The sequence below is a fragment of the Papaver somniferum genome, chromosome 7 (assembly GCF_003573695.1).
Source record: "Papaver somniferum cultivar HN1 chromosome 7, ASM357369v1, whole genome shotgun sequence".
Lineage (NCBI taxonomy): Eukaryota > Viridiplantae > Streptophyta > Magnoliopsida > Ranunculales > Papaveraceae > Papaver > Papaver somniferum.
Genome location: NC_039364.1, coordinates 47,653,515 through 47,667,650, shown reverse-complemented (window position 1 = coordinate 47,667,650; position 14,136 = coordinate 47,653,515). Strand labels below are relative to the sequence as shown.

At 36.4% G+C, this 14,136-nt stretch overlaps 2 protein-coding genes and 1 pseudogene across 4 annotated transcripts; 1 reads left to right on the top strand and 2 right to left on the bottom strand.

Annotated features, from left to right (window-relative positions):
- Positions 1–3,317: 3,317 nt before the first annotated feature.
- On the bottom strand, positions 3,318–8,130 carry LOC113297216. Of its 2 annotated transcripts, XM_026545639.1 has the most exons (13): positions 7,960–8,130; positions 7,411–7,753; positions 6,887–6,930; positions 6,346–6,426; positions 6,021–6,128; positions 5,756–5,847; positions 5,583–5,657; positions 5,062–5,131; positions 4,817–4,918; positions 4,657–4,689; positions 4,183–4,291; positions 3,779–3,841; positions 3,318–3,583 (listed from the first exon to the last, which is right to left on the bottom strand). In XM_026545639.1, the coding sequence occupies exons 2-13, from the start codon at positions 7,622–7,624 to the stop codon at positions 3,483–3,485; spliced, it is 1,092 nt and encodes a 363-aa protein (XP_026401424.1). In that variant the 5' UTR covers positions 7,625–7,753; positions 7,960–8,130; the 3' UTR covers positions 3,318–3,482. The 2 variants fall into 2 exon arrangements, with proteins under 2 accessions (XP_026401424.1, XP_026401426.1); XM_026545641.1 differs by lacking the exon at positions 4,657–4,689 and having other exon boundaries at positions 7,960–8,126.
- Positions 8,131–8,336: 206 nt separating this feature from the next.
- Positions 8,337–12,928, bottom strand: LOC113297217. Of its 2 annotated transcripts, none has more exons than XM_026545642.1 (11): positions 12,812–12,928; positions 11,387–11,431; positions 10,887–10,967; positions 10,573–10,680; positions 10,345–10,436; positions 10,156–10,230; positions 9,943–10,012; positions 9,673–9,774; positions 9,401–9,509; positions 8,994–9,056; positions 8,337–8,632 (listed from the first exon to the last, which is right to left on the bottom strand). In XM_026545642.1, exons 2-11 carry the CDS (start codon positions 11,393–11,395, stop codon positions 8,532–8,534), a joined length of 810 nt encoding a protein of 269 aa, XP_026401427.1. In that variant the 5' UTR covers positions 11,396–11,431; positions 12,812–12,928; the 3' UTR covers positions 8,337–8,531. The 2 variants fall into 2 exon arrangements, with proteins under 2 accessions (XP_026401427.1, XP_026401428.1); XM_026545643.1 differs by having other exon boundaries at positions 8,514–8,632; positions 8,905–9,056.
- Positions 12,617–14,009, top strand: LOC113297218 (annotated as a pseudogene).
- The last annotated feature ends 127 nt before the right edge of the window (positions 14,010–14,136 follow it).

The window sequence follows — 14,136 nt, the reverse complement described above, 5'->3', positions numbered from 1 at the left end:
GGTGGAGGAACTTCTAACAGGAATGCTTTCAAATCTTTTGTCAATAGATTTTCTCTTATTGATCTTCCAATGGCTGGGGGAAGGTTCACTTGGAATAACTCTCAAAATCCTCCTACTTTAATAAGGTTGGATAAATTCTTGTTATCTCCTGACTTTCAAGCTCATTGTGTTGCTCCAATACAAGTAAGGATGAAGATCCCATTTCTGATCATGCTCCAATTATGTTATCTTGTAACTCAGGTGAGAAATTCAAGTCCCCATTCAGACTTGACAATTTCATTCTTACTCATCCAGATTTTTTACCTAATCTTGAAATGTGGTGGACCAATTTATCTTTTTATGGGAAGCCTAGCCTTGTCTTTGCAAAAAACCTACAAGCTCTCAAGTCTTTGATCAAGAATTGGCAAAAAGCTACTTTTGGGAATTTGCAGACTCAGATAGATGACTTGAAAATTTTAATTGATGTGCTGAACAATCTAGAAGAAATTATTGGGCTGAATGATGAGGAGGTGTTGGCTAGGGAGCAGGCAAAGATAAAACATGCAGATTTATCTATGACTTTGGCTAAAAAATTAGCTCAGAGAGCTAAAGAAAGATGGATAAAAGATGGTGAGTCTAACTCAAGTTATTTACATCAATTAGCTTCTTTCAAGTACAAGCTTAATAGTACAAATTGTCTCAAGATAGAAGGTGATTTGTGTTTTCATAAGAATAAGATAGCTGAGGAGTCAAAAAAGTTTTATTCTTCTTTATTCACTGAGAAGTTTAGTGTAAGGCCTTCTTTTGAGAATCTGGATATGCCTAAGTTATCAGTTATTGACAGTATTAACCTTGAAAAACCCTTTACTGAAGAGGAAGTTAAACAAATTGTTGATAACTTTGGTCAAAACAAGAGCCCAGGACCTGATGGTTTCACTATGGAATTTTACAAATTTGGTTGGAATGTTCTTATAGATGATCTCATGAAGGTGGTGAAAGAATTTGAAAGTACTAGCATGTTGGATTGGAGGGTCAACTGCACTAATATTACTCTAACTCCCAAGTGTAATGGTGCAGTTTCTTTGCAAAATTTTAGACCTATAAGTCTAATTGGGAGCATTTACAAGATTGTTTCTAAACTTCTTGCTGAGAGATTAAAGCTGGTTCTTCCTTCTATAATTTCTGAGTTTCAAGGAGCCTTTGTGCATGGTAGGCAGATACATGATGTCATTTTGATAGCTTCTGAGCTCATTGATTCAAGATTAAGGAATTTGGAAACTGGTTTGATATGCAAAGTGGACTTTGAAAAAGCTTTTGACAACATTAACAGGGGTTGTGTGGATACTGTGCTTGCTAGATTTGTTTTTGGATGTAAGTGGAGGAGTTGGATAAAATGGTGTATTTCAACTCCAAGGTTTGTTGTCTTGCTTAAAGGTGAAGCCACTAGATTATTCAAAAGTCAAAAAGGCATTAGGCAGGGTGATCCTATTTATCCCTTTCTCTTCATTTTGGTAGATGAAGTTCTCTCTCTGATGTTCAAAAAAGCAGCAGCTGAAGGTCTTATCACAGGTTTTAAAGTTGCTCAACAAGGCACTGAGATTACTCATTTGCAATTTGTAGATGATTTAATTGTCTTTCTTGATGATAATGAATTTCATATTAACAATTTGAAAAGTATATTATTGGCTTTTGAATATCTCTGATTTGAAGGTCAATTTCAGAAAGAGCACTGTTGTAGGCCTTGGAAAAATGCATAATGGGGAGGTATGTGCAGATTTATTTGGTTGTTCATTAACAAACTTCCCTTTGAATTACTTAGGGATTCTTCTTGGAAGTAAATCTAAGTGTAGGAATGTTTGGAATGAAATTATCCAAAAATTTCATAAAAAGCTAAGTGCTTGGAGGAGGAGATATTTGTCAAAATGGCAAAGAGTGATTTTGATTCAAAGTGTACTAACCAGTTTGCTTGTATATTATCTCTCTTTATTTCAGATGCCAGCTAGTGTAGTCAAGGAGTCGGAGAGAATCATGAGGAATTTCTAATGGGGTTCTTCTCAAGCAGTTAAGAAAAGGAGTTGGGTTTCTTGGGCTAATGTGAGTCTACCTAAAGCTAGAGGAGGAGTAGGAATAAAAAAGCTCAAACTGGTGAACAAAGCTTTACATTCTAAATGGATTTGGAGATATGGGAATGAGAAGAATGTCTTGTGGACAAGAATCATAAATCAGAAATTTAGAGGGATTACTGAAGCTTTGTTTCCAAATCACTCCAACAAGTCAGTCTGTTTTAGCTTATGGGCTGGAATTTTGCAAGCTAGAGATTTTGTAAAAGCAGGTTCATCTTTGTTGGTTGGTGATGGAAGCATCATATATTTTTGGGAGGATGTCTGGGTTGGAGAACAATCCCTAAAAAATCTTTTTCCAAATTTGTTTAAGCTTTCTAAGAAGAAGACTGCAGTTATTAAGGATGTAATCTCAGTTGGTGGAGCTTGGAATGTAGCTTTTTCAAGAAGCTTGACAGAGTCTGAAATGCTGGAGGTGATTAATCTGTTGGAAGTAATTGGTGATCCAAGGGAGGGAGTGAATAACATGGCAGTTGTTGAAGATAACAGGCACTGGATTTATAATCAGGGCAAAGGTTTCTTTGTTGCTAGTGCTTATGAAGCTCTAGAGAGTGAAGGCTTTCTTGCTTTCCCTGATAAGCATCTGTGGAATCCTAAAGTCCCTTTGAAAGTGGTTTTCCTGGTTTGGACCCTTTGTTATGATGGTGCTCCAACCTTGGAATTTTTGTTCAATGCAGGCTTGGTGCAGGATGCAGTTTGTTTGCTCTGTGGTGATCATATGGAAACAAACCCTCACTTGTTTCTTCACTGTAATTTTACTTCTACTGTGTGGATGTACTTTTTGAAAAGCTTTGATGTCTTTTGGGTGCATTGTAGTGATGTTAGAAGATCCCTGTGGGAATGGCGCAACAAAAAGAACAACAACAGAATTAAAAGGTTTTACATCAACATAGTGAAAACTGATGAGCAGATTATTATTGAAGTCAAGTGATTGTTGTTCAGCTGGACAATAAACACACATTTTTGGAAATTATGGTCTTTCTTTCTTGTTATGTAATTGGGAAGCTTTGATGCAAGCTTCTTTGTAATTCTCCTACTTGATCACTGCCTTGTGATTGAGTAGTTTTTTTGCCTTAATAAAATTTACCTTCTGTCAAAAAAATAATACTAATGATTTTTCAGGAACAGGTTAACCCAAAATTTTACTTAATAGCCACTGAATTCAATTGGACTTTTTTCCAAGTCTTTCGATTCCACTATCTTATAACAAATCTTTTCACCAATCCGAATGAGATTTCTTCCTCAAGAAATACTTCCCTGTTTCATTAAGTTGTACTGTACATACATTTGTTACTTTAAAAACTTAGTTCGAGATAATGTTTCAGCAGAGAGAAGTACAACAAACACGTTATAATAGACTAACGACCTTACATGCATTGATCATTAAACAGACTGGGTTTGGGCTTGTCCTTTCATGACCAAGAAAGCTTTCAAAGCCTTGTTCTTCTCTTGAGTGTCTTCAAATTCAACTCTCCTCCCATGACCTGCAAAAATATTTCATCCAGCAATTAGTTCATCCAACAGTCAAAACGCTTGTTTAGTTCATTTCGAAGGTGAAGTAAAAGTGGGATGGAAGCAAGTATTGTATCGACAAAAGAGAAGACAAAATGTGCTTGGGCTATGTGCAGATATATTCCATTTCGAAAAACAAGTATATAAAGAGTGGTAGATATGCGCACCAGGTAGGATCCACTCGAACTCGAAGTCTAACAGCTTGCGCACACTTTCAAGTTGAAGAGGAACTGCAGCAACAGATAATTAGCTACCAGATGGCGATTATGAGTCTTTAAAACTGTATAGTGTATACTACCCTGCCTGTGCAGCACTATTAAAAAAGTCGAGCAAGCTGAAAACACCAACATCACAAATTTGAAAGGGATACTTTTGGGACGACTTCAACTGTTTCAGATTCAAGACGGCTTTCACCCAGTCCAAAAGGTTCAATCGGACTTAAGAGCATAAACAGCTCCCAAACAGAAATAGTATATTATGTAGCCTTTGGCATTGAGTGTAACAAAGTGAAATAATAATACTCAGGTTGGGGAATTTTGTCAAGTAATCTGTATATCTAAGTTTCCCATACCTGATTGCTGATTGTATTGTTCCCCCATAGACAGTTCAGATAGATCTTTGCTAATATGATCCCCAGCGAATAGGACCTTAAGAGGCTTGTATAATAAGCACACAGACCCCTGTTGTAAAACACAAAGATACTGTGTTAGTAGTCACGTTGTGAAAAACATCCTTTCGTAACTTGAATACTTGTGGTAAACAATTGTAGCCTATCTGAGAATGCAAAAGATCCCAAATGACGAAACATTTACAGGACACTTCATTCACTTTATGTGATTATTATTCGAGCAATCTCATAATAGACCAGGTTAATCGCAAAACCCAAAATATGCGTATTCTTGAATTTGTTTCTCCGCAAACCTAGTCTCATCTATGAGTTCGAACATCCTTACTTACAGTTTTTCCTGTGAGTTTACCATAGCAACCTGCAAGTTATACGTCGGTGTGCACCATTGACTGAGCAACGTATAACTCAAATATTTACCTCAAACATTTGATAGCAGCGAATTCTTTGAAACTAGAGACATAAGTAACAACAGATGTTAAGCCTCCTATTAAAGTAGGAGAAACTAAATTGTATGTCTACAAACTCAAAACAAGACCAGGTTTTCATCTGTCTGCTAACTTCAGATCCGCAAACTCACTCTCGTGTGACCTGGAGTGTGGATAAGTTCAAAGTCGTTCCCGAGGTTCCAGGGACCATCACCATCTAGCTTTATTTCTACATCAGCTGTATTATCCTCGACCTGATCAATTACAAAACTAAATTAGAAGAAACAGAAAGGTCTAAAATTCAATGGGCGTAAACGTATACCATAGAAGGTGTGATTGTATGATGAACCATGAACCATAAAGGTAACAGACCAACAGCGAGAGAGATATTACTCACATCTTGTGAGTGAAGAACTCTATCACATCCAAACCTCTTTGACCACTTGTTGTGATCTGCTACATCATCCCTGGTAACAACAAAAGAAAGCACTATGGTGAGCAAAGTTACCTATTTTTAGCAATGGGCAACCACTGTGGTAGCAAAATTTGCTAGATTGTAATAGTTAGCTAAGCCATGGCTGATTGGAACTACAGATCCGTAGTGCTGGTAAGCCATGGCTTAGCTCTTGGAAACTGAGATTCCACCATATTTAAAATATACTATACAATATTACGTTTTTAACTTGGTTTGGCTTGTTTTGGGGTACAAAATTAAAATAAAAGAGTGGCGAAACTGAATTTCCGCCAAATACTATGTGGCATTTTCTCTCCTCTTGGCTTAGCTACATCTCTCATTTGCAGCCAAGAAAAAGTGCACCATATTGCTTGCTCTAAGGTGATGAGAAAAAACCCAAATTGTGTAGGGGCAGAAAAGAGATGTCAGTTTAATTAAAGTGTGATTGTTGAAAGAACTCATACCTGTGGGTGAGAAACATATAGCGTACTCCCCCAAGAATCTCAATCCTATGTGCAAGTCTCTCTGTGTATCTTGGACTGCAGAAAGATACTCCTTGTTGAAACTATCGTCTTATTCTATTCCTTCAGGAAAAATTAATCTATGTTGTGTTTGGATCAATAATAAGTTCATATACCTGTCCACGAGAATGTTACCATCTGGATGGGTGATGAAATAGGATGTTGCTCCATATGATGCCTCAGAATGATAACCACAGTCAAATATACCCTGAAACCATTTCAGTTATGGAAGGCATCAAGATACCATAAATCAAGCATAGTTTCTCCAGATGAGCAGTAACTTCCAAGATTGATTTTCTTTTAGTAAATTAAAAAGTTCAAAATACAACTGTGAGCAAATATAATTTGAAAATGTTGAGTGAGAAACGGTTTGCAAACTACCGGAATTCTCTGTTCATTAATCCGAAGTGGGAACGTTTTCTGAACTTCTAGAATATCACGAGCAGGTTTCTCTGTATGAATAGAGCTTGTTGGACAAGAAAGTAAAGCCTGTGAACACCAAGTGGTCAACTTCACGAAAAATAACTAAACTAAATAAATTCAGTTGGACATTGATGCATATATAATCGAGTGTGTGGAACTTCTGCATCCTTCGGTCCTCAAAGAATCATCTAAAAGTCTATAACAAAAAGAGAATGTTGTCCAATTCGTTTGTAATACCACTATATGTTATTTGGATAAGAAAATTATGCGAATTTAATAGTACCTGAAGAGCATTTAGCCTTTCTTTCTCTGTACTTGGTTGTTTATAAACAGCAGACTGGTCATCCACTCGAGTAAAGACTTGCTGCAGAAGAACAAAAGACATGATACTCACAACAAGAATCAATGACATACTAAGCAGCTACACAAACACTGCCACCATCAGCTTATTAGCACCCAATCAAGAATAACATACGTATGCCATGAACTTACAAACATGTCAAGGAGCAATTTCAATATTTTTGATGAATTTGGTAAACAAGGCCCGAAAGGTTAACCAATTAGCTTGTTAAGAAATGTAAAATTTGTTTGAAGGTTCTTCTTTGAACCTTATAGTAAAAAAAACTCGTCCGTAGAGCTTAGTAACCTGATGTTTACAAAAGAAGGGAAAGAAAAAAACAATTCGAACATTATACAAGTGGATATCCTAAGCTACGAGGCATTTTCCGATGAAGGTGACAACTAAAAACATAGTCGCTATGCTGTAGAAATCTCTAGGAATAAATACACCTAACATATTTTTATATACATTGAGTTAAATTTACCGGAGCCATCCAGCGGCAGGCATCACAATCTATACATTTGTGATCTGCAGGAAAATCAAACAAACAAATTAGTGTTAAGCATATCTATCAATAGAATGGACTTGTGTGTATACACAGTACAGGGTTGAAATCCGAATAGGAATCCACTGGGCACCATCTTGGGGAGTTCAGATGTCCACAGTGGACACACTGGTGCATTAGTTGGTATGCTTAATCTTTTGGTGCTTCTGTACAAGGATACCAAGTCATTATCTGGTGACTCAGTTAGCCCTCAATTAGCAGTTCTAAGTTTACTAGTTTACTTCCATCAAAAATGTCAGTACGGTAAAATATATTGGGAATTCACCATAACAGTATTACATGCATCACTCAGCTAAGCCATATAAGGTTGGTACAAGGATTATAATTCTATTCCTCAGGGGATTTGAGTCCAAAAGAAGAAAAATTCCCAAAATTATAAGCAAAATAAAATAAAGGATCTTAAAATCCTAGAGATTCAAACGAAGAAAGAAGCAAAATGTTACCAACGAAGAAGTCACCCTCTACATTCTGTGTTCTCCTCTGTCTCTCCAGTTTCATCGAGACCGTCTTTGACGTTGTTGCCGTTGTTAGGTTTGATTTTCCAACACCAATAGCTTTTCTATAAAAATCACTCTGCCTCTTAACCCCAACAAATCTATGCTGGTAGTTGATGATACTTAAATCTTTCATAGCAGATAAAACTCCTTCCCCAACCATTTCTCTACTTCTTCTTTTATCCAAAACTGTGAATTAAGGTTTCTTGGTAGTACTCTTTAGAATTGAAAGGACCCAAAAAAATCCACAAATTTAAGTAGAGTAGTAGACTCCAGTATATATCCCCATTCCCTAGTTTGAACACACAAGAAGTCCAATTTAGCTTTACTTTTTTTACTAGCTAAGATCTTACAAGATCTTTCAAGAAATAGAATACCTTATTTTAGAGCTAACAATTGATTGGTAAATGGAATTTTTAAGTGAAAAAAGTACTAATTTTGCATCCTGGAAGCAACTAGGAAAGAAGTACAGTGTCATTTAAGGAAAATAAGGTTTACCTGACAGAAAATATTGTTTATTGGTTGGTATCTGTTGTGATTTCCAAAGTATTCCAACCTGAATCACCTGAACTGTTTATTTTAGATTAGGATGGGAAGCTTGGAACAATACCAGAAGGACCAGGAACTGTTTAATTTAGAAAAAAGTTCTACTCATTCAGTGATCACCAAGTGATTACATGAGTTTATCTTTAAGAGTGCAAGTTTTTTTTCTTTCCTTGCCCTTGGCTGCCTCTTTTTGACCAATCTGGGGTTTGACAATTCTCTGTTGAGCACAAAATATCCCCCTTCGGAGTCTCGGACAGTTTCATGGCTCTAGGCTGAAGCAATTAAACATAGAAAATTGAATCTCGTTTCTGGAAAAGAGTTACTATCACTTTTCCGAATTGGCTTAGTTTTAGCCAAAATGAAAATGCGATGGTAACTCTTTTCTAGAAATGAAGGGAGTATGAACCAATGAAGGGTTGAGATTTATAAAAGCCATATTACTGACATATATACATTAGAACTTTGTTTGAGATAGTGTTGCAGTTACAATAGAAAGAAGTACTGCAATGACCATGCAATGGTTATCAAATGAAGTGACATAGAGCTTCTCTCTTGACAGTCAAGAAAGTCTTTATAGCCTCATTCTTCTGTTGGGTGTCCTCAAATTCAACTCTCCTCCCATGGCCTGCAAAATATCTTAGTTACTTCATCCAGTGATAGAAAGGTTATTTGTTTAACAATAATGGATACAGGTTTCTCGTAAAATTGATATAGCCAACTTAGAACGACAAAAGAAATCAGCCACATGGATGCTAAATAAAAAAGAGGACTTCATTAAGTTAGTTAATGCAAGTTGGTAAGTGCAACCAAGGCGCGGTAAATGACAGATGATATGCCTAAGTCTAGTCAACAGGCCAAGTCAAAAAAAGATGCAGCAATGTGTGGATGTGGATATACCAGAGGTAGAGAGTGAAACTGCTAACTAAACGGAAACTCATCTCCCGTTACAAATAACAAGTATTGAAAGTGGAGGTAGATATATGCACCAGGTAAGATCCACTCAAATTCGAAGTCCAACAACATCTGAACACTTTCAATTTGAAGAGGAACTGCAACAAAAGCAAAATTAGCTACCAGATAGTGATTATATTAATGTGAAGACATTAATTTGTCATCCTGCATGCATAGCAATAGATAGACAAGCAAACCAAAGTTGTCAGAACACCAAAACCACATATTTAAATCGGTACTTTTGGGACTACTTCAACTGTTTTAGATTCAAGATGAATTTAAGCCACTCCAAAACAACTTGATTCGATCCAATGCATAAACAACTCCCAAGCAGGAATACTTATGAGCTGGACTTATTTTACTAAATGACAATTTCGGTGCAGCTTCTAACAAAGTAAACACTTGCTTTAGGTTTGTAAATTTAGTTGGATAATCTGCATACCTGAATAATGATTGTATTGTACCCAAATAGACAGTTCAGACTGCTCTTTGCCAAAATGATCCCCTGTGAATATGACCTTGAGTGGCTTGTAGAATAAGCTCACAAATCCCTACCATTAAACATACAGATGTGGTGTTAGTCAGTCCTTAACAGCATCCTTATTCAACTCAATTTACTAAGTAATTATGAAGGACTTAAGATGTTAAAGATAGTTACATAAACAAAAACTCTGGCTTTCTATTTATCCATTAATTTTAGTTCTGGAAACTCACTTTAGAATGTCCTGGAGTGTGGATAAGTTCAAAGTCATTCCCAAGGTTCCATGGGCCACCACCTTCTAACTTTGTCTCTACATCAGCTGTATGATCTTCGACCTGTTCAAGTATAAACTTAATTTCGCAAGAAAAACAACAAATAGTATGATCAACAATTTAACAAGCGTAAACCTACACCAGTTTGGGTTAGTGGGTACAATTGTTAATTTTTGTTCATGGGAGTCATTATAGAGGTATCGCTAAAATGTAATAAAAAGATTAACTTACATCTTGTGAGTGAAGAACTCTATGACATCCTAACCTCTTTGACCACTTCTTATGATCTGCTACATCATCTCTGGAAACCAAAAAAGAAACTAAAATATTCATTTCCACCTGTACCTACATATATTGACTGAAAAGCACTGCAATTTTGAGGTGACATAAAACAAATTGAATTGCCACAAACGATTAACACTTGATTCTTTAAGGAAGTCAAACTTGTGAGTGAGAAACATGTAGCGGGCTCCCCCGAGCAACTCAATCTTACGTGCGAGTTTCTCTGTGTATCTTGGACTGCACAAAAGTATCCCTTTTTAATCTCCCATCTTATTCTTTCGCACATTATTTGAGAAAGCAAAAACAAAACAACTTCTGATTTGTCTTTGGATAGATAGCGCATTCATATACCTGTCTACAAGTATGTTTCCATCAGGATGAGTAATGAAGTATGACGTTGCTCCATATGATGCCTCCGAATGATAACCACAGTGATAAACACCCTGAGACCAATACAGTTTTTGAAGTAAGACACCACAACTGCTGAGCGTAATGTTTTCCAGATTCACAGTAACTTTTAAGATAAAAAAATTGTGAGCATAGAGAATTGGAGAATATCGAGTGATAATGGAAATATACTGGAATTCTCTGCTCGTCGATTGGTAGTGGAAAAGTTTCTTGTACTTCTAGAATATCATGAGCAGGTTTCTCTGTATTGATAGAGCCCGTCGGACAGGAAAGTAAAGCCTGCAAACTTCAAGGGGTCAATTTCACTTAAAGATACTAAACTAAAAGAAAATCCCCTAGATACTGATACATGGCTGAGTGTCTGGACCTTCTGGACACTTAAGTCTTCAAAAACTCATCCTAAGACAATAGATATTTCATCTTTTGTAACACTCCTCAATCGTATAGTCCAATGAGAAAAGGTATGAAATCATCTTTAATGGTACCTGAAGGGCATTTAGCCTTTCTTTCCCACAACTTGGTTGTTTATAAACAGCAGGCTTCCTGTCCACCAAAGCAAAAACTTGCTGCGAAAGATCAAACAACATGCCACTCACAACAAAGTAATACAAATAGAAAATAGGAGAGAAATTAATGTCATAAACACCGTCACCTTTGTTATATCAACACCCATTCATGTATAATAATAATTATAAGTCATCGACCGGCATTCATATTTCTGACAAAATTAGTAAACAAGGCCAGAATTGTTGATAATGAACCCTTGTTAAAGAGATGCTGCATTTGTTAGACAGATTTCTTTTAATTCTTACAATGAACAAACTCCAATTGTAAGGCATAGTGGAGTAGGCATGCATATATATGCTTATAATATAGAAACATGGATTTTTGAAGTTGGCAAGTAAAACATAGTTGCTTTTTCGCTAGATATTTCTAGGTAAAAGCTACATCAACAAGCTCCTATATACATAGAATTGAAGTTTACCGGAGCCATCCAGCGGCAGACATCACAATTTTATACATTTGTGATCTGCATGAACAGTGAATAAAGAAAAGAAAATGTTAAAGCACACCCAGCAATCAAATGACAGCTGTTTGAATATACAGTACAGATCTAGATGGGAAAATCCAATTAGTGTGTGTCAATGGGGATATCTAACCAGCTCAAGTGATCTGTTGGGATATTATAAACATCACATTTGATGATTACCCAATAGACATGCTTCTCTAAAGGCATGTGACAAGGAAGATTCTTTGAGAGCAAGTTTGTTGGGTGAATATCAAGTGAGATGTTGTATACTACATTTTATAACAACTTTTAAATACAACTTTTAAATTTAAGACCAAAAAAACAAGGGATGACCTTTTGTGAAGATTATTTTTTCATCTTGACCGGATCAGTCAGACATAATACATCCTGAGAGAAGTTGGTTGAAATTTAAATGCAAAGGTAATGGCTAATTTTTGCGAATTGCAAGGACTTTTATTTTGTAATGTCTTCTCACATAGGAAATCTACCTTGGAGCAAATTGAAGTGCTCGGGGGCAGTACTCAGGGACTCTATACACTCCCTCCACAGACTGAGCCTAGAGCATGACTACTGCCATAAGGGATGTATGAAAATTTCAGACTACTGCCACCAAATTCCTGACTAAACCAACTTTTACTATGGATCCAGGAGATTATAATAACTCATTGGTGGATAGTAGACAGTAAATTTTACCAACTTCAATGAGGGTTATAACTTTTAGAACAACAGATTTCTTATGAGTTTGTCCACAGAGATGAAAGGATCATCTTTTGAATCACTTCTATGTGGCTTCAGTAATTGGTGTTATACTTAGTAATTGGTGTTATACTTAGTAATGGTGTTAATGGAAATTATCATCCTATAACAATAGACAATCCCACTGACTTAATCATATTATCATCCTTGACAAACAGACAACCTACTTCCACCAGACAATACAGTTTTGGTTAGACCCCAAACATTCTCTTCGGAGGTGCAAGTAGAATAAGAAATAGGAGAATCTATAGTCTTAGACTACTGCCACCTAAGACCAGGTTTACCTATACCATGCTTTCCAGCAGATCAATATGCTACCTGATGGAAAGTTGGTGTAAGTAATACTCGGATTGGCATTAAATTCTAAGCAACATGAGGGTTCAAACTTATAAAGCAATCCATCCATTGAGCCATCTCTATTTGTCTCCTCCACTGAGGTGTTATCACTTTGGGATAAGACTTTGTGGTGTACACAGATGATAAACCTTCAGCCACTAGTTTTCTCTAGTCTAACAGATATGACAATCCCAAACTAACAAAACTTCATGAATTCTTTCTGGAGAGATTTCAAAGAAGAAAAATTCACAAAATTCTAAGCAAAAGAATAGAAAACTTTTTCCTTACCAACATAGAAGTCCCCCTCTACATTCTGTGTTCTCCTCTGTCTCTCCAGTTTCATCTGAACCATCTTTGCTGTTGTTCTTAGGTTTAATTTTCCCTTCCTGTAAAAATCACTCTGCCTCTTGACCCAAACAATTTTCTGCTGGTAGTTGCTGATTCTTAAATCTTTCATAGCAGATAAAACTCCATATCCAACCATTTCTCTAGGTCTTATTTTTTCCAGAAACTATGAATTAGGATTTCTCGGCACACTTTAAAATTGAAGGAATTCAAAAGTAACCACTTAAGTACACTCCATAATTATTTGGATTTTTCCATAAAGATAAGAAATTAGTGAAAAATAGTAATACTACACGGCAAATAGAAGTTGCAAACACAGATACCTAACTGAAATCGTTTTTCACATTTTCCCACGAAAACAATAAAGACCCTAAGAAAATGTTAATGGCGGGAAATATTGGCGCCACTTTTCCCAAATTTCGTTCTCCTTATAAATCAGTCGTTCCCTACATCTATTTCATTCCCAAATCTTCATATCACCAGAACCAAACCCAATTTCAATTTTCTCACAATCAAAATGGCACAGCAATCGGATTCTCAAAGCAACAACAATCAGACTTCAGAAGCCAGAGAACCTTCAGTGAAGACCCAGAAGGTTCATGAAAACGGTGTTCCAGAAATCTCTTGTTTCTTGAGAGTCAAAAAGCTTTCAGAAAAAGCTGTTCTTCCTTCTAGAGGTTCATCCCTTTCGGCTGGTTATGATCTTTCCAGTGCAGCTGAAATGATGGTTCCAGGCAGAGGAAAAGCCCTAATTCCAACTGATTTAAGCATTGCGGTACCTCAAGGAACATATGCTCGTGTTGCACCCTGTTCGGGATTGACCTGGAAGCATTCCATAGATGTAGGTGCTGGTGTTATTGATGCTGATTATCGAGGACCAGTTGGGGTTATCTTATTCAATCATTCTGATGTTGATTTCCAAGTTAAAATGGATGATAGAGTCGCTCAACTCATTATTGAGAAGATAATTACTCCAGAGGTTGAAGGTTTTGGATCCACTGGGGTTTAACAATCTTATCATTTTAAATTTTCTAGTATTAGTAGGTTCTGTAGTTGCTTCTGTTTAATACTTTCCTATGGTTTGATGCCGATATCCTGGATTTCTAATTGCAAAACTTGAGTTTATATACATCCATTGTGTGAATTTCATTTGTTTTGCATCTGCTAAGAAAAGACACGAACAATCATCATTTATGTAGAAGCTTGGAACAATGTCAAAACCTATGCATTTTACATGCATCTTAAACAAGAACATTGATGATGAATTG

Excerpts from the sequence above, each read along its gene's own strand:
- LOC113297217 (XM_026545642.1), bottom strand. Across the intron at positions 10,013-10,155 it reads TACATGTTTCTCACTCACAA|AGATGATGTAGCAGATCATA; the intron begins GTTTGACTTCCT and ends TTTGGTTTCCAG. Across the intron at positions 8,633-8,993 it reads ATTTGAGTGGATCTTACCTG|GCCATGGGAGGAGAGTTGAA; the intron begins GTGCATATATCT and ends GATATTTTGCAG.
- LOC113297216 (XM_026545639.1), bottom strand. The coding sequence starts at position 7,624 with ATGGTTGGGGAAGGAGTTTTATCTGCTATGAAAGATTTAAGTATCATC. Across the intron at positions 6,129-6,345 it reads AAAGGCTAAATGCTCTTCAG|GCTTTACTTTCTTGTCCAAC; the intron begins GTACTATTAAAT and ends TGGTGTTCACAG. Across the intron at positions 4,292-4,656 it reads GCTGCTATCAAATGTTTGAG|GGGTCTGTGTGCTTATTATA; the intron begins GTAAATATTTGA and ends GTTTTACAACAG.